We start from the raw sequence: 18,859 nt of genomic DNA on the forward strand, positions 1-18,859 counted from the left end.
CCAGCCCTCACCCCCTTTATCTACCAGCACGTCTAGTTGCTCATCAGTAACTTCAGTCCCCATAATGGAGGCCTGCCTCTGGATTCGCCCCCGGCACGTCGTTCTCTGACTTTCCTCAGCCTGGTTGTAGTCACCTATGGCATCGTGGAAGGCACGGGTGAGCGTGTCATACTGAACACAGGCAATGCGGCCAGCAACAGAACTGGGACCTTCCTTCTCCTGCAGCTGCTTACTCTCTGTACTCAGAGCTTTGATGCGAGCATACAGAGCCTCCCCACGTTGCTGGATCCCCCTGGCGATAGAGTCAGAATCCTTTTTGAGAAGGGTGAGGCGGCGGACAGAGGTGCCATAGCGTTCGTTGTGGGCATTCAGACGCTCCACCTCTAAGCGGAGCAAAGAGATCTCCTTGCGTATGGAGTGGGCCTCTGCCAGGATGCTCTCTATATCTGGGGAGTTCTCAAACACTACTGCCTCTTGAGACAGAGACACCTTGTCCAAGTCATACTTATAAGAGTCTGGCTCGTAGTCCTCCTGCCCCTCCTGTTCCTCAGTAATGGTATGCAGCCTCTCCAGCATGTCCCGCATTCTGCCTGAGAGACACAAGATGTTGGTTATTGTGCTCACCACTTGTGTAGCTTTTGGTGTGATATACTATAGTTTTCCCCTCAGCTTTGAAAGAGGCTTCCCTCCAGTGTGGGATCAGCACACTCCACTGCAGCTTCTAAATGCCTCCTTAAAGCTCACTTTTACAAGATGGCCTCCACTTAACGTTTTCCTTTTCCATTATAGCATCACTTTCATATATACTCTTTATATTACTATTTTATGGCAATATATTTTATGTCATTGTCATTGCAAATTTTAATTGTGCTTGCTTTTATTGTCATCATTTCAGTATTTTTATATGTACTCCCATATATTTTGCACTTGTTGTTGTTGTTGTTATCATTGAAAATATAGTTTAAGTGAAGTTGTCTTGATGATTGAATAGATCAACATTTAATTCAAAGTTAGTTTCACATGCATTCTACATGTTGGGTTGTTCCCATAACAATTGAATCATTAAACATTGAGTGATTGTGTGAACAAGTTCATTGTAAAATCATTCAGGGAATCTACAAACCCACGAAAAAGCTTATTCGTTGGTATTGATTCCTGTAAGTGATACACACAATGAATGGTGACTTTATCTGCAATCAGTGGGTTTTTTTGTTTTTTTTGTGTTGATGACAGCAGTGACGGCTCAGTGGCTCATTGGAATGTCTCCATTTAAACCAGGAACAAGGAAGACACAATCTTATTTTTAACAACAGACATTTCTTTCGAAAATGGGGCTACAGTGAAAATTAATAGGTTTGCATTTAATATACAGCTACATAGTTTCTGGTACATTCACTTTGTCAACCTAATGCTACATAAAACTTTCAAAATTGTAGTGCCTACCTCAATATCTGTCACTGATAATCTAATGCAGAAAATCAATTTCCTCATACCATACAGTTAAAAACTTAGGAAACTATTTTAGAAGCTGTTTCAGTATATGATATGTACATGTAAATGTCCTCTTATTAAAGGCCATCTAATGAGTCCTTCCAAACTGAAAAGTGTAGCACTAATTAAGTAGATAGGAGTCCCGTCAATTATCCAATGGTCTATACGTGCCTTTGCTAAGACAGCACCTAAATACAAATCAAGTGCAAATCAAAGTATCTTACCTCTTCTGATTGGCTCCCCACAATAAAAAAAGCAAGTATAACCCCCTCAGCGGGTCACCCTGATTTATTTAGTACAAGGAGCTTGACAGAGCATCTTTTTATTTCTGTAGAAGGAAGTTGTCTGCTGTATGCTCAGCTTGTTTGACTACCGCCCCTTGCCAGGTGACAGACATGAGCCTTCCCACTGCAACATACAATACTTCCTCAAAGGGAGATGCATATCATTTGGTTGAGTTTCTGGTTACATCAGGGAAGAAGGAACTTGGCTGCATAAGGAAAATGATGTATCTGTCAAGAAATTTAACAGAAAAAAGCTAAAGACTGACGACATTCATTTTACTATACATAGATAAATGTTTATTTCATTCTTAATCATCCATAAAATTGCATCAAAACAGGTCCTAAAGAGGTTTGTTGTGTCTCCAACAAGGAAGACAAGGGCAACAGTGCTGAAAAGGATTTTTCCTCTTGTACTGTAGCGCCTTCTTGATATGAATGTTGACCCTTTCAACATACTCCTGGGTGCCACAGACATAAGCCTCAATGTTGTTGAGCCTGGATCCCTGCTCCTCCACCAGCATGGCCATGTCCAGGAACAGGTCATGGATTACCTTCAGCCTGGCCTCCAGCTCCACCAGATTTTTGTGTCTGCTTTTGATCTCACACAGCCCCCAGCGTGATGAGCATACACCTCGTTTCTGCAAGCTGTCAGACAGCTCAGTCCAGCCCTCACCCCCTTTATCTACCAGCACGTCTAGTTGCTCATCAGTAACTTCAGTCCCCATAATGGAGGCCTGCCTCTGGATTCGCCCCCGGCACTTCGTCCTCTGACTTTCCTCAGCCTGGTTGTAGTCACCTATGGCATCGTGGAAGGCACGGGTGAGCGTGTCATACTGAACAGAGGCAATTCGGCCAGCAACAGAACTGGGACCTTCCTTCTCCTGCAGCTGCTTACTCTCTGTACTCAGAGCTTTGATGCGAGCATACAGAGCCTCCCCACGTTGCTGGATCCCCCTGGCGATAGAGTCAGAATCCTTTTTGAGAAGGGTGAGGCGGCGGACAGAGGTGCCATAGCGTTCATTGTGGACACTCAGACGCTCCACCTCTAAGCGGAGCAAAGAGATCTCCTTGCGTATGGAGTGGGCCTCCGCCAGGATGCTCTCTATATCTGGGGAGTTCTCAAACACTACCGCCTCTGGAGACAGAGACACCTTGTCCAAGTCATACTTATAAGAGTCTGGCTCGTAGTCCTCCTGCCCCTCCTGTTCCTCAGTAATGGTATGCAGCCTCTCCAGCATGTCCCGCATTCTGCCTGAGAGACACAAGATGTTGGTTATCGAGCTCACCACTTGTGTAGCTTTTGGTGTGATGTATTATAGCAGGGGCGTCCAAACTATTCCACAAAGGGCCATGTGGCTGCAGGTTTTCATTCCAACCAAGCAGGAGCACACCAGACTTGATTCATTTAATCAGCTGATCTCAGTCTTCAGACAGCTGATTGGTCAAATGGTGTGCTCTTGATTGGTTGGAACTAAAACCTGCAGCTACTGTACATGGCACTTTGTGGAATAGTTTGGACATGCCTGTACCATAGTATTCCCCTCGGCTTTGGAAGAGGCTTCCCCCCAGTGTGGGATCAGCACACTCCACTGCAGCTTCTAAGTGCTTCCTTAAAGCTCACTTTTACAAGATGGCCTCCACTTAACAACGTTTTCCTTTTCCATTATATTATCCTCTTTATATTACTATTTTATGGGATTTTATTTTATTTCATTGTCATTTACAATTTTAATTGTGCTTGCTTTTAGTGTCATCATTTTTGTATTTTTATATGGACTCCCATATATTTTGTATCTGTTTTATGTTCAAGAGTTTGATCTTTTATTGGTATTTTATCTGATTTACATGAGCTCCTCTCTTGTATTTTGTTTATATATGTGGTTATTTCTTTTACCTCACCTGCTATATGAACTTATTTCTTTTATCCATATTTCACTTATATATACGTTTATTTCTTTTATTTTGCGCTTGCACTTTTATATATGGGCTCAGTGCTGCTTCATATATGTGTTCTCATGTTCCTAATTGTTGTATATCATGAAGGGATTTATATGGGTTTCTGATTTTTTTTTAATGTTTATTCTGTAAATAATTTTAATCCATAAAACACTTTGTGATTAAGATGTTGTTGTTGTTATCATTGAAAACATAGTTTAAGCGAAGTTATCTTGATGATTAAATAGATCAAATATTTAATTCAAAGTTAGTTTCACATGCATTCTACAAGTTGGGTTGTTCCCATAAAAATTGAATCATTAAACATTGAGTGATTCATTGTAAAATTATCTAGGGAATCAACAAACCCATGAAAAAGCTTATACGTCAGTATTATGAGTCCTGTAAGTGATACACACAATGACTGGTGACTTTATCTGCAGTCAGTGTTTGTTTTTTTGTTTTTGTGTTGATGACAGCAGTGACGGCTCAGTGGCTCATTGGAATGTCTCCATTTAAACCAGGAACAAGGAAGACACAGTATCGTTTTAAAAAACAGACATTTCTTTTGAAAACGGAGCTACAGGGAAAAAAAATAGTGTACATTTAATATACAACTACATCATTTCTCATACATTCACCTTGTCAACCTAATGCTACAAAAAAAAACTTGATACTGATACTCTAATGCAGAAAATCAATTTCCTCATACCATACTGTTAAAAACTATGGAAACCAATGTAAAAGCTGTGGAATGCCCTTCCTGAACAGCTGAGGGCACCAGTCTATTGAAACTTTTAAAAAGGACTTAAAACATTTCTTTTTAATAGATATTTTGTCTTTTAATTATTTTCTGATGTTTTATGCTTTGTTTTTGTTGTGTTTGTCTTGTAGCACTTTGAGTTTTGCTTTGCAAATGTAAAGTGCTTTATAAATTAAATGTATTATTATTATTATTATTATCCAACCAGTCATTCCAAACTGAAAAGTGTAGCACTAATTAAGTAGATAAGAGTCCCATCAAGTATCCCATTGTCTATAGGTGCCTTTGCTAAGACAGCACCTAAGTACAATTCAACAAATCAAGTGTAAATCAAATAAAAGTATCTTACCTCTTCTGATTGGCTCCCCACAATATTAGAAGCAAGTATAACCCCCTCAGCGGGTCACTCTGATTTATTTAGTCCAAGGAGCTTGACAGAGCATCTTTTTATTACTGTAGAAGGAAGTTGCCTGTCTGCTGTATACTGTCAGCGTGTTTGACTACCGCCCCATGCCAGGTGACAGACATGAGATGAATATCATTTGGTTGAGTTTCTGGTTACATCAGGGAAGAAGAGACTCTGCTGAATAAGTAAAATGGCATATCTGTCAAGAAATTTAACAAAGAAATCTGAGGACTGACTTAACTTTTAGTGCACTGGAACTAATAGAGAACATGCTGCCATTGTGTTTGTAGAGAGGTGAGAACACATAGAACCTAGAACATGCCAGGTAATATAAATATTTATCATGTCAAAGCTGATAATTATCTTTTCTCAAGTGGCCCAGTATTTAGTGTGTATGACTGTGCGAGAACTTGAACGTGTTAATGTATACCCAATACTAAACCTTAACTTGTCTTTATTGTGGATGTAGATTTCATGTTTAAAGACGAATAAACCCACACCCAGATTGTATTTAATATATTTATATAATATACAATACACCACAGAGGAAAGGTAAACAACAGAAAAGTATTATACATAAAATCCTAAAATAGCAGACAGGAACAGATGAGTGTACATTAAGATGCAACTGTGCAATATCTGCATAACAATAAGATTGATGATAAATCCTAGCTGTTGCTCAAAAGAGATAGGGAATATGAGGAATTAATGGGAGAGTATAGTGCAAGTTTTGGTGAACACAGACCAGCTAGTTACATAGAAATGCAGAAAATATTGACAAGCTATAACATTTCATTTTCTTTCAGACTGATGTTAAATGTGTTTGACATCAACTGATAAGTTATTTCTTATTAAAAAATGTTTTATTCAACTTGCATATATTAACATGTCATTGGGGTTTACAAGATATACGAACATATTTCTGACAGTCATTACATTGTGTTATTGGGTAAATCCTTCTCATGTGGTAACTCAGCAGGCTTAAAAATATGAAAAATATTTTCAAATACTTTTTGTTTCAAGACTGCATCACCTCAGGGGACACTGAATTCTGGATTGAGATACCTGTCCCAAACTTTTCATACAAACATTTTGACATCAATGGGTTACTTAAATACAATTTTTAAAAAATGTAATCCAGTATTTCAGTTCTATAAACATCTTTCTATTAAACTTTTATTTAACTTCCTGGGGAAAATGGTTAATGTCTTTAAGATGCGATACTTTTCTTCTACTAGACTACATATTTTGTCATTCCTCAACCCAACCCTGTACTCTACAGCTACTAATTGTAACATGGGAAGCAACCGCAAAACATTTTCTTTATGGGGTTGCTCTTGTCAAGACGTTTGGCTCTGCCAAGTTTGACAAGGGCTTCCTGTATGTGTTCATCTGTTTTCTGTACGTTGGTTTGAATGGAGGTTAACATGGGGCCTTGCTCCTCTACCAGCATGGCGATGTCCAGGAAAATCTCATGGATGCCCTGAATACGAGCCTCCAGCTCCACCAACTCCTGGTGACGTTTCTCAATCTGGGACAAAGCTGATCGAGCCGTTTTCCCTTCACTCACAACGTTGTCTGTAAAGATGTTCCACTGGCCTTTCTCAATCATCTCCTCCACCTCCTCACCTGTCACTTCACGCCCCACTATCACCATTTGCCTCTGGATCTGGGCTTTGCAGTTCTCACGATGGCTCATCTCAGCTTCATTATAGTCAAACATGGCATCGCGGAAACTATTGCTTAGGCAAGCATACTGGGTTCTGGCTACACGTGTGATGGCGGAATTTGAGCCATGCAATTCTTCTAGCTTGTGGGCTGTGCCGTCCATGTCCCGCAGATGTGACAACACGCCCTCTGCCCGAGCCTTTATATCAGCACCAATGGCGTTAGAGTCTCTTTTGATAGTGCTCATGGTGGTGATGCTGTGGAGCATGCGAGAGTTCTGCTCATTAAGCCTTTTAATCTCCAGGCGAATGAGCTGGATCTCCCTGTGGATATCTTGTGACTGTTCAAAGACCTCTTCTAGAGCAGGGCTGTTGTCGAACACGACTGCCTCATGGGGCAACTCGTCCTCCAGGTCCACATTACTGAAGGTATCTGAAACAGTGGACTCTGCATACTCCATTGGCTCCATTGGCTCCACATAGCCATTGGACATTTCTTGCAGGTGGCTCAGTCTGTCCCTCATGGTTGGGCTGGAGAACAGAAAGAGGATACAGATGTCAAGATATTTAACTCTCCTTGTCTAACATACATTTGTAAATATGGATCAGTAAAGTGAGCTTACTTTAAAACAACATTTTAAAAAATATATATTTTTATATACACAGCACACTCCTAGGGCTGGGTACCAGTACTCACTACCTTTAAGGTATGATTTAATGCAGCGTAAGATTAGCCCACTACTGAAGCATTTACAACCCATACAGTCTGTGGTAATAATACCTCATTGTACAGTTTTGTATGGTTATTTAATAAATATTTAAATGATTGGGCACTTTCAAAATGTATTCATGTAAAAATCATTTGGCTGGGGAGGAGCATTTTACTGAATTTACATTGCTTCCATTCACATGATGGGTATCAAATAAAGTAGAAAAAAGGTGTTGAATGAAGTACTCTATTGGTATTGTATCACTTTAGGGGTACTGGTTTTGATACAGTTTTTTTTTTTTTGCATGATACCAAGCCCTACTTGTGCCTTTTCCTTCTTCCTACAGATGTAACCTTCCCAGCAACCTGCACTGGCCTAACAGGTTCTCAAAGAATAGTTAAAGGTGTTGGTCCTCACCAAACAAGTTTTTTTTAACTTGTGATCTGTTCGACGTCTTTATCCAGACGTTCATCTTGACTTTAAATCAAAGTGGGGCATCGGTTTCTGCAGATACTGCACATCAGATACAGAAATATCTCTATAATTTGATGAGTACTCTAAAAACATTTATTTTCTGAGTGAAATAAGGAAGCCAATTCTGTCATCTGAAGGGAATCAAATGTAACAAGTGTACTTCCGGCACATCAAATATTCTTAATGTTTTGTCTTACTTACATAGTTGAAAGTTGAAATCTAGAGGATAAAATATTGAAATTGTAAAATACTGAAACACAGATGTTGACTTGAGTGCCCCTGATTATCAAGTTTGAGATAAGACTACATCAACAACTGACTAAATACCATTGAAAAATAGTCTTTGATTGTATGAATTGTTAATGTTATTTGCAACTTCTCTTTCTAATGGTTAAAATGGTTTAAAACTAATGGTAACAGGCTATCTAGACATGTAGAGGGTTCTTAATTGAGGGTTTATGTTATATACAGTATGCATGGTACAAACAACACAAAATCGACATAAAGTTACTTTGACGGCTTTTAAATGAATGCCTTTGAAAAATGTAGGCCTAATTAAGTTTGTGTTAGGACCCAGGCTTTTGTCTGGTTTTATGAGTATCTATCACCAACCAAATCTCTCAAATTTTATGATAGACTCCAAGCAGGCAGGCATTGGGTTCAGGCTTATCATTTTTCCATATCACCAATTCGCCGGATTCTCTCCATTCCATTGAGGGATTGCAGCATTAAATAAAGGCTTCTTACCTGTTTTGCTGTAATCTAAACAGAACAGAAATCAAACGGTTTGCTTTAATGTGCGGTGGTGTGGCAGCAGCGGCATCCTGTCGACCGGTCCGGGCTGTGAGCAAAATAACAATGGGCTTTACATGAGTAACGCGGCTATCTATAGTGCTAAAACTGGTATTCAAGTTTGGTTTTGTTAGGAAGAGAGATTGCGCCACGCCATGCGACTGAAATGATGTGACTCAGGAATGAAACCCGGTCGGTTTTGGTCTCTGCAGTGACGCTGCAACTCAGGGGCGTCAATTGGATAGGATAGACAAGGTGTGCGCAGCTGGAGTTTATGAACCAAGTGACTGCCAGGCTGAAATGGTATGCCTCTTTTCCAGGATTAAACATGGCATAACTGTTTGAAATTGTATATGGAATCCCTGATCATGTGGCAGAGGGTCAATCACACTTATTTGTCTATTATAACCGAGTATTTTCAGTCACCAGCCAGTGTGACTTTATCTCCTGAAACATTGTCTCTGTTGAAGGGTTTAATTGTGAGTTTTGGTGGCAGTGATGACTGATGGTCCTGGAGGAGGTGACAGGGTAGGCCTATGTGGAAGACTTTCCCAGCCACGCCCAAATGACTTCCACGTGTAGGATATCTTGTGTGTGTGTGTGTGTGTGTGTGTGTGTGTGTGTGTGTGTGTGTGTGTGTGTGTGTGTGTGTGTGTGTGTGTGTGTGTGTGTGTGTGTCATGAGAGAGGAATACAGGCAGATCTTGATGATAGCCTATATGTCGCTAATTATGATCATTAAATCACGCCGTTACTGTCTTTGGCTCACATGTCATTTTAATTAGGTAAAAACGTATTTTCCTAGGGAGGCTAATTATAAATGCGATGTTCCTTGCATAAAGGTTATTGCATCAATTAGTATTTCTATTGTAGGCATGGAAAGTTATATTTGCATAACTGCTACAACCTTCATGTAAAGTAAAGACAAAGCATCACAGTTTAAGCTAAACAGCAGTTGTATCAAAAATCAAATCCACAAACTCTTTTGACATTACTTTTTAAAATGTTTCATTTAAGTTTAAGGAAGGGTCTGTGTCCATGATGGTCAGTTTGGCATCAGAGTCCTCTTTTTCCTGTAGCTTCTCCATTTTCTGTCAGTGCTCCTGGGACTGCAAGCGCTTCACAAAAATCTGGGAGGTCCTGAAGTGTTTCTTGCAGACTGTATAGGAGGTGCAAGTTTGTGCTCCTTGGTGCAACAGTGGTCCATGAAGCCATTGGTGAAGTGGGTGTGACACTAATCCTGCAAGTCTGCTTTTTTCTCTCCATCTCTGCTTGCTCCCTGTGGCATCTCCTGCATTGGTGGCAACAGTGTGACCAGGCAGGCGTTTCTCATGTGCTGGGTCTCCATCATCCTGTGCTCTTAGGAGACCCTATTCATATGACTTAAATGTGCTGGTTGTGGCAGGTGATGCTGCAGAGATAGCAGTAGAACTTGTTGGCACCCTCCACCTCACTCTCCTCTCCTTCTCTCTTCGCCCTGTGGCATCTCTTCCATTCAGCTCTGCGCTTCAGCAGCAGTGCTCTTCTCCAGCAACTCAACAGCATCTGATCCAACCATGGAGCCTCCTTCCTCCAGATTGATGCAGTCTTCAGGGTGGCTGTCATCCGTGTGACATTCTGGAGAAAGAAGATCTGTGTCTGCAGTAGTGACCGTTTCAACCACACATTGTTCTTTAGGCTCCTGTGGTCCATAGGTAGAGTGGGTCATCCACTAATCGGAAGAACAGCGGTTCGATCCCTTCATGTCAAAGTGTCCTTGGGTGCGATTCTGAACCCCAAATTGCTCCTGAAGGCTGTGCCATCAGTGTGTGAGTGTGTGAATGAGCGCAAGTGTAAGTGCAAGTTTTTCAATGCCAATGTACCAATCTACAACTTGTTGATTTTTTACAATGGAAACATAACCGATAGGCTGTATGACATATATACATACAATTTAAACTGAATTTTATTTAATTGTGAGTTTATTCTTCAGTGGGACCAAAGACTCAATGTCCTGGGTTGACCCCCTCTCTCCTTTCTGTGTCAGTATAACACGTGAACGCGCATGCTCGTAACAGAAGGCTTCTTGTGAGGCTGCTGCTTTCAAGTGTTCCTCGGACTAATCCAGTCCTTGTCCATTTATAATAATAATAAACAGATTCTGTAACAAAATGCCCAAGTGATCCCTTAAATAGTTACGTAACAGTGCTTTAGCACTGGAATGGATTGTGAACAATGGTATATGTACCCTATATACGTACAATTGGTATTGAAATTAATACAGTCTCCTATTTTTCTGTTCAATATGTGCTGTGAGATGCAGGCTATTACATATTTTTCACGTCCTGACTGTAAACAATCGGTTGATATATGTACGCCTATACGTCTCTCATCTTTCTTGTGGGATTCACCATATTCACGTGTGCCGAGCTCATGATAGTGAAATTTCCGACAGTCCCTGAAGACACCGTACCCCATCAGGACCCAGTCTGAACTCAACTTTCTTCTCGCTCTTGCAGGGGTTGATTCTCTCGCCGGCTGCCACCAGAGAACAAACAGAAGCCAAGTTAACAAACTACGAGTCAAATCTTCAAAGAAACGACCATGAAACTGTCCATAATTCGCAGTGCTTGTGGCAGTCTGCGGATACATCAAGCCCGGCCAGGATGCAGGGTGAGCGGCTTGTCACGGAGATGCCCGCCGGTCTCAGCTGCCAGCGGCCGGTTGATAGTCAGAGCTGCGAGCGCTACAACCAGCAGCGGCACCAGCCCGAAATTAGCTGTAAACTTTGGGAAACAATCCCAAAAAGAAGACGGGTTGGAGTGCGACAGTAGTTTGAGGTAAGGAGGAAATGTGTACCCCAAACCTTATGTGTCCAAACATCACTCAATTGTCACTCAGCTGTCTTTGTATGATAGTTTTGTTAAATAAAGACACAGTTGAGTGGTATTTTACTGAGTCTTTAAGCTAACTGGTTGTAGTCGGTATTTCCTGTTTCATCGGCGTTTTGGCTAGCAGCCAGTTTTGCACGTGTATCCGATTATCATCAGAGGGTCTCCAGACAGCTGATGTAACTCTGCTCCTTTGTTGCTAAACACACGGTTAAAATGCTTATACAAAGTAAAGTTAAAACCCAATTTGAGCGAATGTGTGTGCATGCAGATAGGCCTTTTTATGTATGATTTCTACTGTATGTGATAGTCTAAATGTTTCATAATAGCCCTCACTGTCAAAGGCTACCGTGCGGAATGTAGTAAAGGAATGATCATGATAAGCTAGTGGTGGACTATGTTTACATTATTCCCCCCCCCCCCCCCCCCCCCCCCCCCCCCCCCCCCCCGCCATTTGCATTTAGTTTATAAAATATGTATCCATGAGCCAGTCATTTAGTTGTAAAAACTATGATAGGAAGCTTAATTTGTTAATTTGATTTGGTTAGGGTTAGGGTTAACGATTGAGTCTTGTTTGACTTGTATGTTGAAGCCATGTGTGGTAACTGTGGGCCTTAATGACTGAATGAACATTGTTGACCAGTTTGTTTTCTCTCATAGGGAAGTTGTTCAAAGCACCAAGGAAGCACTGGTGGCTCTGCAGAGAAAAAATCCTACAATCCAGCCTGTGCTAGCCATTATACAGGTATTGTAAGCTAAAACAGTACAAAAGCACTTAGTGGGATTTGTAATTTCAATTGTAAGAAGAAAAAATAGTTGAAGATCTTCTCTGGTTTACAAATTTCTTGCATATTGTCTTGAAATATTGTGTTCAAAAACAGTCTAAATCCAATGAGTGAATTTATGTACGAAAAGCCTTGACACACCTGAATATACCTTTGACCTTAAAGTGGTCTTTTTTTGCTGAAGCCACTGAGGTCTGTGTTTTTTTCTGAGTGTGCTAATTTGTTCTCAAAGGCAGGTGAAGATGACAGTTTGCTGGAAACCAATAAGAAAATTGCAGAAAAGGTAATTCTCTCTCCTAATGTGAAATTTAAATTTCATTTTGCTCACTTTGTTCTTTTCACAAAACTATGCAACAGTTCCAGCTCTTCACCCTCTCTTTACATGTATGTCCACAGATCGGCTTGAATGTCACTCAGATTTGTCTGGCAAAGCATTGCAGTGAAGATGAAGTAAGTGAAGCTTTTATAGTTGAAAAACTTTGTAATATCCCCCAACACCTTAAGATCCGCCCATGCAAACTCTTCTAACCTTTCCGCATTGCTTAGCAAGTCAGTGCATGATTTACCTTTCCCTTTGATATTTGTTAATACAGTATGTGATGGGAGTGTCAAGGTAAAAAACAGCCTAAAACAAGCTCAGTTAAATCAAAACATTACTTAACTGTGAGTCAGTATTTCCCCAATGTTACATGACTGATCTTTGATTTCCTAATTGATTTAAACACTCCTTAGGTTCTGACTTTATTTATTTTTCACCTAATGTCTTTTCCAACATTATGTAATTGATATTAGGAAGCAGCTTCTCAACTGTGACCTTACATCCATACAGACAGAAGGAATTCCTGGGAATAGCTCAGGCATTTTTCAACTGACAGTGGATGATTAACATCCATATTCCTGTCCTTGGAGCACTCTGCTGCTCTACTGAACTACTGATCTTTTATCTGTTATTTTCAAAAATGTTTTGCTCTTCCTTCCTCTCCTTTCTTCCTACACAAGCCTACTATATTTTTCTCAGTCAGGAGCAGTGTGTTCGATGTGCTAGAACTCCTCAACTATTGCAATCAAGACATTTTTCAACAATGTTTTGTGTGTGTCTGTGTGTCTCTTTGTCTTTGTGTTTGCATGTAGATTGTAGAGGAGGTGTTGAAGCTGAATGAGGACCCCAGGGTGCATGGTGTCTACCTTCACCTTCCCCCTACTTCTCTGACTCATCGAGTACTCAACACACTCAAACCTGAGAAGGACGTAGATGGGTAAAAACCTGCAGAGGCAGATATATATGGTCAAATATAGAATAGTTGCATTTAAAACCGTAGTTTTATATTCTCACATTCTATTCTTTTGGGGGTTATTTTCTTAATTGATATGTATGTCCTTCTTTCACAAGTCAGAAGGGGACATTTTAGTTTAGGTATATAGCTTCAGAGGTGCGTGTTTCTCCACTGAACAGAGATAAATGCATTTACTCACGTGCTGTGTCAGATTAGCCCCAAATCAGATAGTGCTGCACAGAATTAAGACTGAGTAAATGTAAAATGTGTGCTGTCAGCAGACAAGCGAATGAGAACATTAGTGAGGCACCCTTCATAATATTCATAAATTGAATAGAATAGGTTCAGTCGAGGACAAATGATCTAAAGAAAAATTCATAAAAATAGATTTTTATATAGTTTTATAGGTTGTGCTGTAAAACACTGTGATACAACATCAGTGTTCATTTCAGTTTATAGTCCTCTGGGAGTAAGGACAATTCAAAATGTGCTTTCACTAATAGAGAATGAAGAGAATGACAGCTGTTCCTTCTAAGTAATTAATATCATTAATCAGTTAAGTTGAGAATGGCTGTGCTGCAAATGACAAAAAAATGACTATATGTTCATGCTTGTCTTTAAATAGGATATCATACTCGAATATGGGCCATCTGGTCCAAGGAGACCCAAACAAAGGCTTGGTGCCACCCATAGCCAGTGCTGTTATGGATCTGCTGGAGAAACATGGTGAGTGTCCCAAGTTCAGTAGTTACTAAGTATTGTAGGTACTATTGTAACTCATGAAAATGATATAACATATAAAAAGTACGGTAAATAATCTAACTTTAGACTTTGACACATACTGCAGCAGTAACAATACACACATTTACCTCTGAGGGCACTCAGCATGGACAACACACCTATAGCTAAATAAATTAATGAGTTAGTTTGATTAAGCTAAGCAAAATTAGTTGGACTAATGATAATATTATTGTGACACACAAAACCCCTACTCATTATCAGTTGTATTAGCTGCAGTTGTGTTTACTCAGCTGTGACACTGTCCCTGTGTTTTAGATGGTTAGTATAAACTAATTGTAGTTTATGTTTTTTAGTCGGTAATACATTGATGCCTGACCATGCCCAAATTAAAGTTGGAGTGCAGAACTTTAGTCTCCCCCTTCTGGCAGTGAGAGTAATTACAAAAACATTGTTGACGTGTTTACGTCATGGGCTGTGTCATACCCAAACTCTAGTCACACAATCCTTGTGAAATGACTCACTATCGTCATTTGATCCATTCAGTCCAATAACATTTTTATTTTATGAAGTTAACAGAGGGCTAACTCGAAGTTGGCCGGATTGGCCTGTGGAAATCTGTGTATGCGCGTTTAAACGGCTAGAACAGGAATCCCTCGCCCAACATGAGATAATGTTTATCTTGTGATGACAGACTTAATCAGTATTGTTTGACAAGGGCTTGACTGTAACCTGAAGTTAATTTAAATGTAAAAGTTCTGCTTGCAGGTTTTAAATGTATTTTAATAGCAGAGTTAATACTGACACGGCAGGACAAAGTACCTGTTATTATAATGGTTTAGTTGAGTCTGCTGTTTGATGTCTGCCTTTAACTGTAAAGTACTTTGTTGATGTTTTGTGTGTGTGACAATTGCCATGGACATGCAAGGAATTTCTGAAAGGATAATATGGAATAAAACCAACTAAACTATAAAGTATACATCACTCTATGTACTAATTGTCTTGCATATTTTTGGCAGATAGTGTAAAATAAATTAACATATTTTGCTGTTTAATATAAATAGAAAATGATAGACGTGTTAATGCCAAGCAATCTGCAAGATTAGAAAAAACTTTTGTTGATATTTGAAAAATGAAAGAAAAAGCAAGCAAATATTTTTCTAAAGAGTATTTACTTTATTCCTTTTATTCCAGTGTGGACCCCACTATATGCTTTATTACAACTCATTTAAAAATAGTATGTAATAAAGGCTTAAGACAACAGTGTGAAAATGTCACGACATCAGTGAGGATGCTGGGCTAACATGCGTACTGGTTGATAGAAAAATTTACTACAAGACTGAGGCAGAGACCAAGTTCAAAAGTCAAGTTACTTTTATTCTTGCAAGAAGGAGCAGATCAAAAATACACAACCATCCACGATGGGTCATATAGGAAAATGCTCTCCGGGGCAGTCCTGGCGAGTGAGATTTATACTAAACAAAGGAAACAAATCATTCTTGTCCACCACATTATCAGGGCACCAGGTGCGGGGCTGTTTCTCCTTGGTACCCTCCCGTTCCCTTTCTCCGCGACCTTCACATACTTTTAGTCAAAACAGTTCACAAACACAGGCTTGGAAATTTACTGCTTCTTTACCTTTTAACTCGTGGCCTTTACTCTGTTAATTCTTTAAATGCAAGAGTGTAGGACAGGCACTTTCAATCTTTATTACATGTCATAAAAATAGTCACGCTAATCATTCTAACCACCTTAAAAGTATGATTAATGAATATAAGACATTAGTATTACTAAACACCTTAACAGTACGATTAATGAATATAAGACATTAGTATTACTGGTTATAGAGACATAAAATGAATAAGACATTTGGATTTTCCCATCACTGGTCTTATGACACATTTTGAGAGTTTTATGCATCTGAAGCTTCAGTGCACCAACATGATTTTGGCATTAGGACTTAGTAGAAAATGGTTGACTCACTCTGCTGACTCACCACACTACCTTCTGAACTAGAGACCAATTCGAGTCCCTGCCTGGGGTTCAGAGGTAGGGGTGAAAGGTCAGCTGTACATGGGGTCATGGTTATTCTCAGTATCACAGATAGAACTAGTAGAGGTTTAATATGTCATGCAAATTTCCAACACACAAGATACAAGTAATGAATGTTTGTCCAGTTCCAGCTGCGGTGGAAGATTTTTAAATGTAAAGCCTATTGGCATTAGTTTTGGAAATATCTTGTCAGTAAGTATGTTGACAGAGTTGTTCAAAGGTATAAAAGACCTTATTCACAATTGGTGTTGTTGTCCTACAAGGTCCATACGGTCAGTATTTGAATGATAAAATGGAGTGGGTATGTTCTAATGTTGATGATGTTAAAACTTTTTAACAGATGCTCCTTTGGAAGGAAGAACGGTGTTGATGATTGGAGCTGAAGGACCCCTTGGGGTTGCCATGCAGTTCCAGATAGAGAGACGTGGAATGGTGGCGCTCAAAAGTCATTGGAGTTTCAATAACCTACAGAGACAGGTGTGTTTTGAAAATTAACTCATTGCACACATGCTTTTTTTTCTCTCATCTCTTCTCCTAAAACATATTTGATTGGTATCTGTTAAAGGCTTGTTGTTTGGTCCTTCAAAGTGTTTATGGTCAGTTTTGTTTTGAGTGTGTTTTGGGAGCCTTACTGCATTGCTGTATACATGTAAAATCAGAATTCTCTTCCTGTACTCCAAAGACTCAACCATCTGTTCAGTTATACCAGTTACGTGCAGTTTTAGTGTCTGGCCACATGGAGTCGGTTTCTGCTTTTTCCAAACCTATGTCATAAGAAGTTGTAACAGAGCTACAGAGTCTTCTAACATTTATGCTAAAGGAAATCTATAAAACATTTGAATGTAATTTAATTTTTCTTTTTCATGCTTTTTTCATATATTTTAAACCATAATAAATCATTCTCTTTTTTAATTCTTCATTTTTTCCCAGGTGATGCAGGCTGATGCTGTGGTCCTATTAGGCGCAGAGAATATTGATATCCCACCCACCTGGGTAAAACCAGGAGCTGCTGTCATCCGCTGTGAGCCCACCTTGGAGACAGGTATTGTGGAGTTATTATAAGACCGTCTACACATGATCACCATCAGAATTGCTCTGCTTTTGTTTAAGCCATTGTTTTTCTGTTGTGAAGGATAGATGATCCTTTACATTGTGGCATTGCTTAAATGTATATATACTGGAAGAAACTTAAAACATGCTTCCTCTGTTTTTGTTATATTCTGCCTGACCTTAAATGTTTTTTGTTTTAGATGAACATGCCACTGAGATGTCCTCAAAGTCCGGGTTGGGATACCTCACAGCAGCTTACAGAATACAGGTGCAACATTTGTTTTCAGACTATTTCAGTACGTACTGTCTGTTTGTCCCAGTTGCTACTGCATTCTTCCTTCATTGTTCTCAAACTTGTTTTGTCTGTCTCTCTTTTTTGTCTACCAGAATGTGGTACGCAGTAGCAGTCGGTGGCTCCAGGAGCAGCAGTACCGACAGTGGTGGCTGCGCAGCCTCAAACTGCAGCCTCTGACACCAGTACCAAGGTACAGAGCAGTTGTTGACAGAAACATAACAATCTGAATCTGTGATAGAATATGAGGAATAAAGCTACATCTGGTAGTACACAAGAGTCTTTCCTTGTGTCTTGCTCATCTAAGTTGCATGTACATCATGGAAATTATGTGATTAGGGTTGAATGTTATTGTGTAAAAGATAATGACTATACATAAATGATTTGTCATGTTTTCTTTTCTTGTCAGTGACATAGAGATTTCCAGAGCCCAGACGCCAAAGCCAGTGGACCAACTGGCTAAGGAGATTGGTTTGCTGCCAGAAGAGCTTGAAGCCTATGGCAGGAGCAAAGCAAAGGTCCGACTCTCTCTGTTAGACCGCCTCCACACACAGCCTGATGGGAATTATATATTGGTTGCTGGGTGAGTTTTACTTAATGATTCACTGGATCTTTTTTTCTAAATTGTTAATTCTGTCAGTGTTCCCTAGGGCTGAAGTTTGTGATTTAAATGAAGTGATCCTTTAGGTCCACAACCAGGGAACAAGGACAGTCAATTACTGTATCCCTCCTTTAACTTGCAGTGTCATTTATTGGAGCTTTAATTTACAACATCACATCAATGTGGTCCATTGGAAACAGTTTGTGATTTATCACTAGATTGTAATTCACAGTTCATGTGTATCAATTGCTTGGTTTCGGACTAATTGTGATAACATGAATTTACATAGGTATAGTGACTTCATGCAAACCAAAACATTTCAAATTCAAACATTAATGTATGTGCCTCTTGTTACAGCATAACTCCCACTCCACTAGGTGAAGGTAAAAGCACAGTGACCATCGGCTTAGTTCAAGCACTATCTGCCCACCTTAAGCTCAACTCCTTCGCCTGTCTCCGGCAGCCTTCGCAGGGACCTACCTTTGGGGTTAAAGGTCAGTAATCGACACCTAGGTTCTTTAGCTAATCATACATGACATGCCCTGTCTGGAAATTATGTGATTAGGACAAAATACCGTTTAAATTAGCTTCACCTCACCTACATTCTTTAAAGAGTTTTATTTTCATTACATTCAAATGATTTCAAATTCCAAATGGTGGATATTATTTTGGGATG

The 18,859-nt window shown here is 39.7% G+C and overlaps 2 protein-coding genes across 2 annotated transcripts in view; one reads left to right on the forward strand and one right to left on the reverse strand.

Moving 5' to 3' along the window:
• Positions 1-6,164: 6,164 nt before the first annotated feature.
• On the reverse strand, positions 6,165-7,070 carry stx11b.1 (syntaxin 11b, tandem duplicate 1). Its single transcript, XM_062437655.1, has one exon. The coding sequence runs from the start codon at positions 7,068-7,070 to the stop codon at positions 6,165-6,167; it is 906 nt and encodes a 301-aa protein (XP_062293639.1).
• A 4,034-nt stretch (positions 7,071-11,104) lies between these two features.
• mthfd1l (methylenetetrahydrofolate dehydrogenase (NADP+ dependent) 1 like) overlaps positions 11,105-18,859 on the forward strand; it is a 36,209-nt gene continuing 28,454 nt past the window's right edge. Inside the window, exons 1-12 of the mRNA XM_062437144.1 lie at positions 11,105-11,340; positions 12,052-12,136; positions 12,409-12,459; positions 12,573-12,626; positions 13,308-13,432; positions 14,076-14,176; positions 16,581-16,717; positions 17,171-17,282; positions 17,491-17,558; positions 17,678-17,775; positions 17,992-18,165; positions 18,541-18,677. Of these exons, the coding sequence (XP_062293128.1) occupies positions 11,105-11,340; positions 12,052-12,136; positions 12,409-12,459; positions 12,573-12,626; positions 13,308-13,432; positions 14,076-14,176; positions 16,581-16,717; positions 17,171-17,282; positions 17,491-17,558; positions 17,678-17,775; positions 17,992-18,165; positions 18,541-18,677 (1,378 nt within the window). The remainder of the gene's footprint in view (positions 11,341-12,051; positions 12,137-12,408; positions 12,460-12,572; positions 12,627-13,307; positions 13,433-14,075; positions 14,177-16,580; positions 16,718-17,170; positions 17,283-17,490; positions 17,559-17,677; positions 17,776-17,991; positions 18,166-18,540; positions 18,678-18,859) is intronic.

The sequence above is a fragment of the Scomber scombrus genome, chromosome 17 (assembly GCF_963691925.1).
Source record: "Scomber scombrus chromosome 17, fScoSco1.1, whole genome shotgun sequence".
In the NCBI taxonomy this organism is placed as follows: Eukaryota; Metazoa; Chordata; class Actinopteri; order Scombriformes; family Scombridae; genus Scomber; species Scomber scombrus.

Excerpts from the sequence above, each read along its gene's own strand:
- stx11b.1 (XM_062437655.1), bottom strand. The coding sequence starts at position 7,070 with ATGAGGGACAGACTGAGCCACCTGCAAGAAATGTCCAATGGCTATGTG.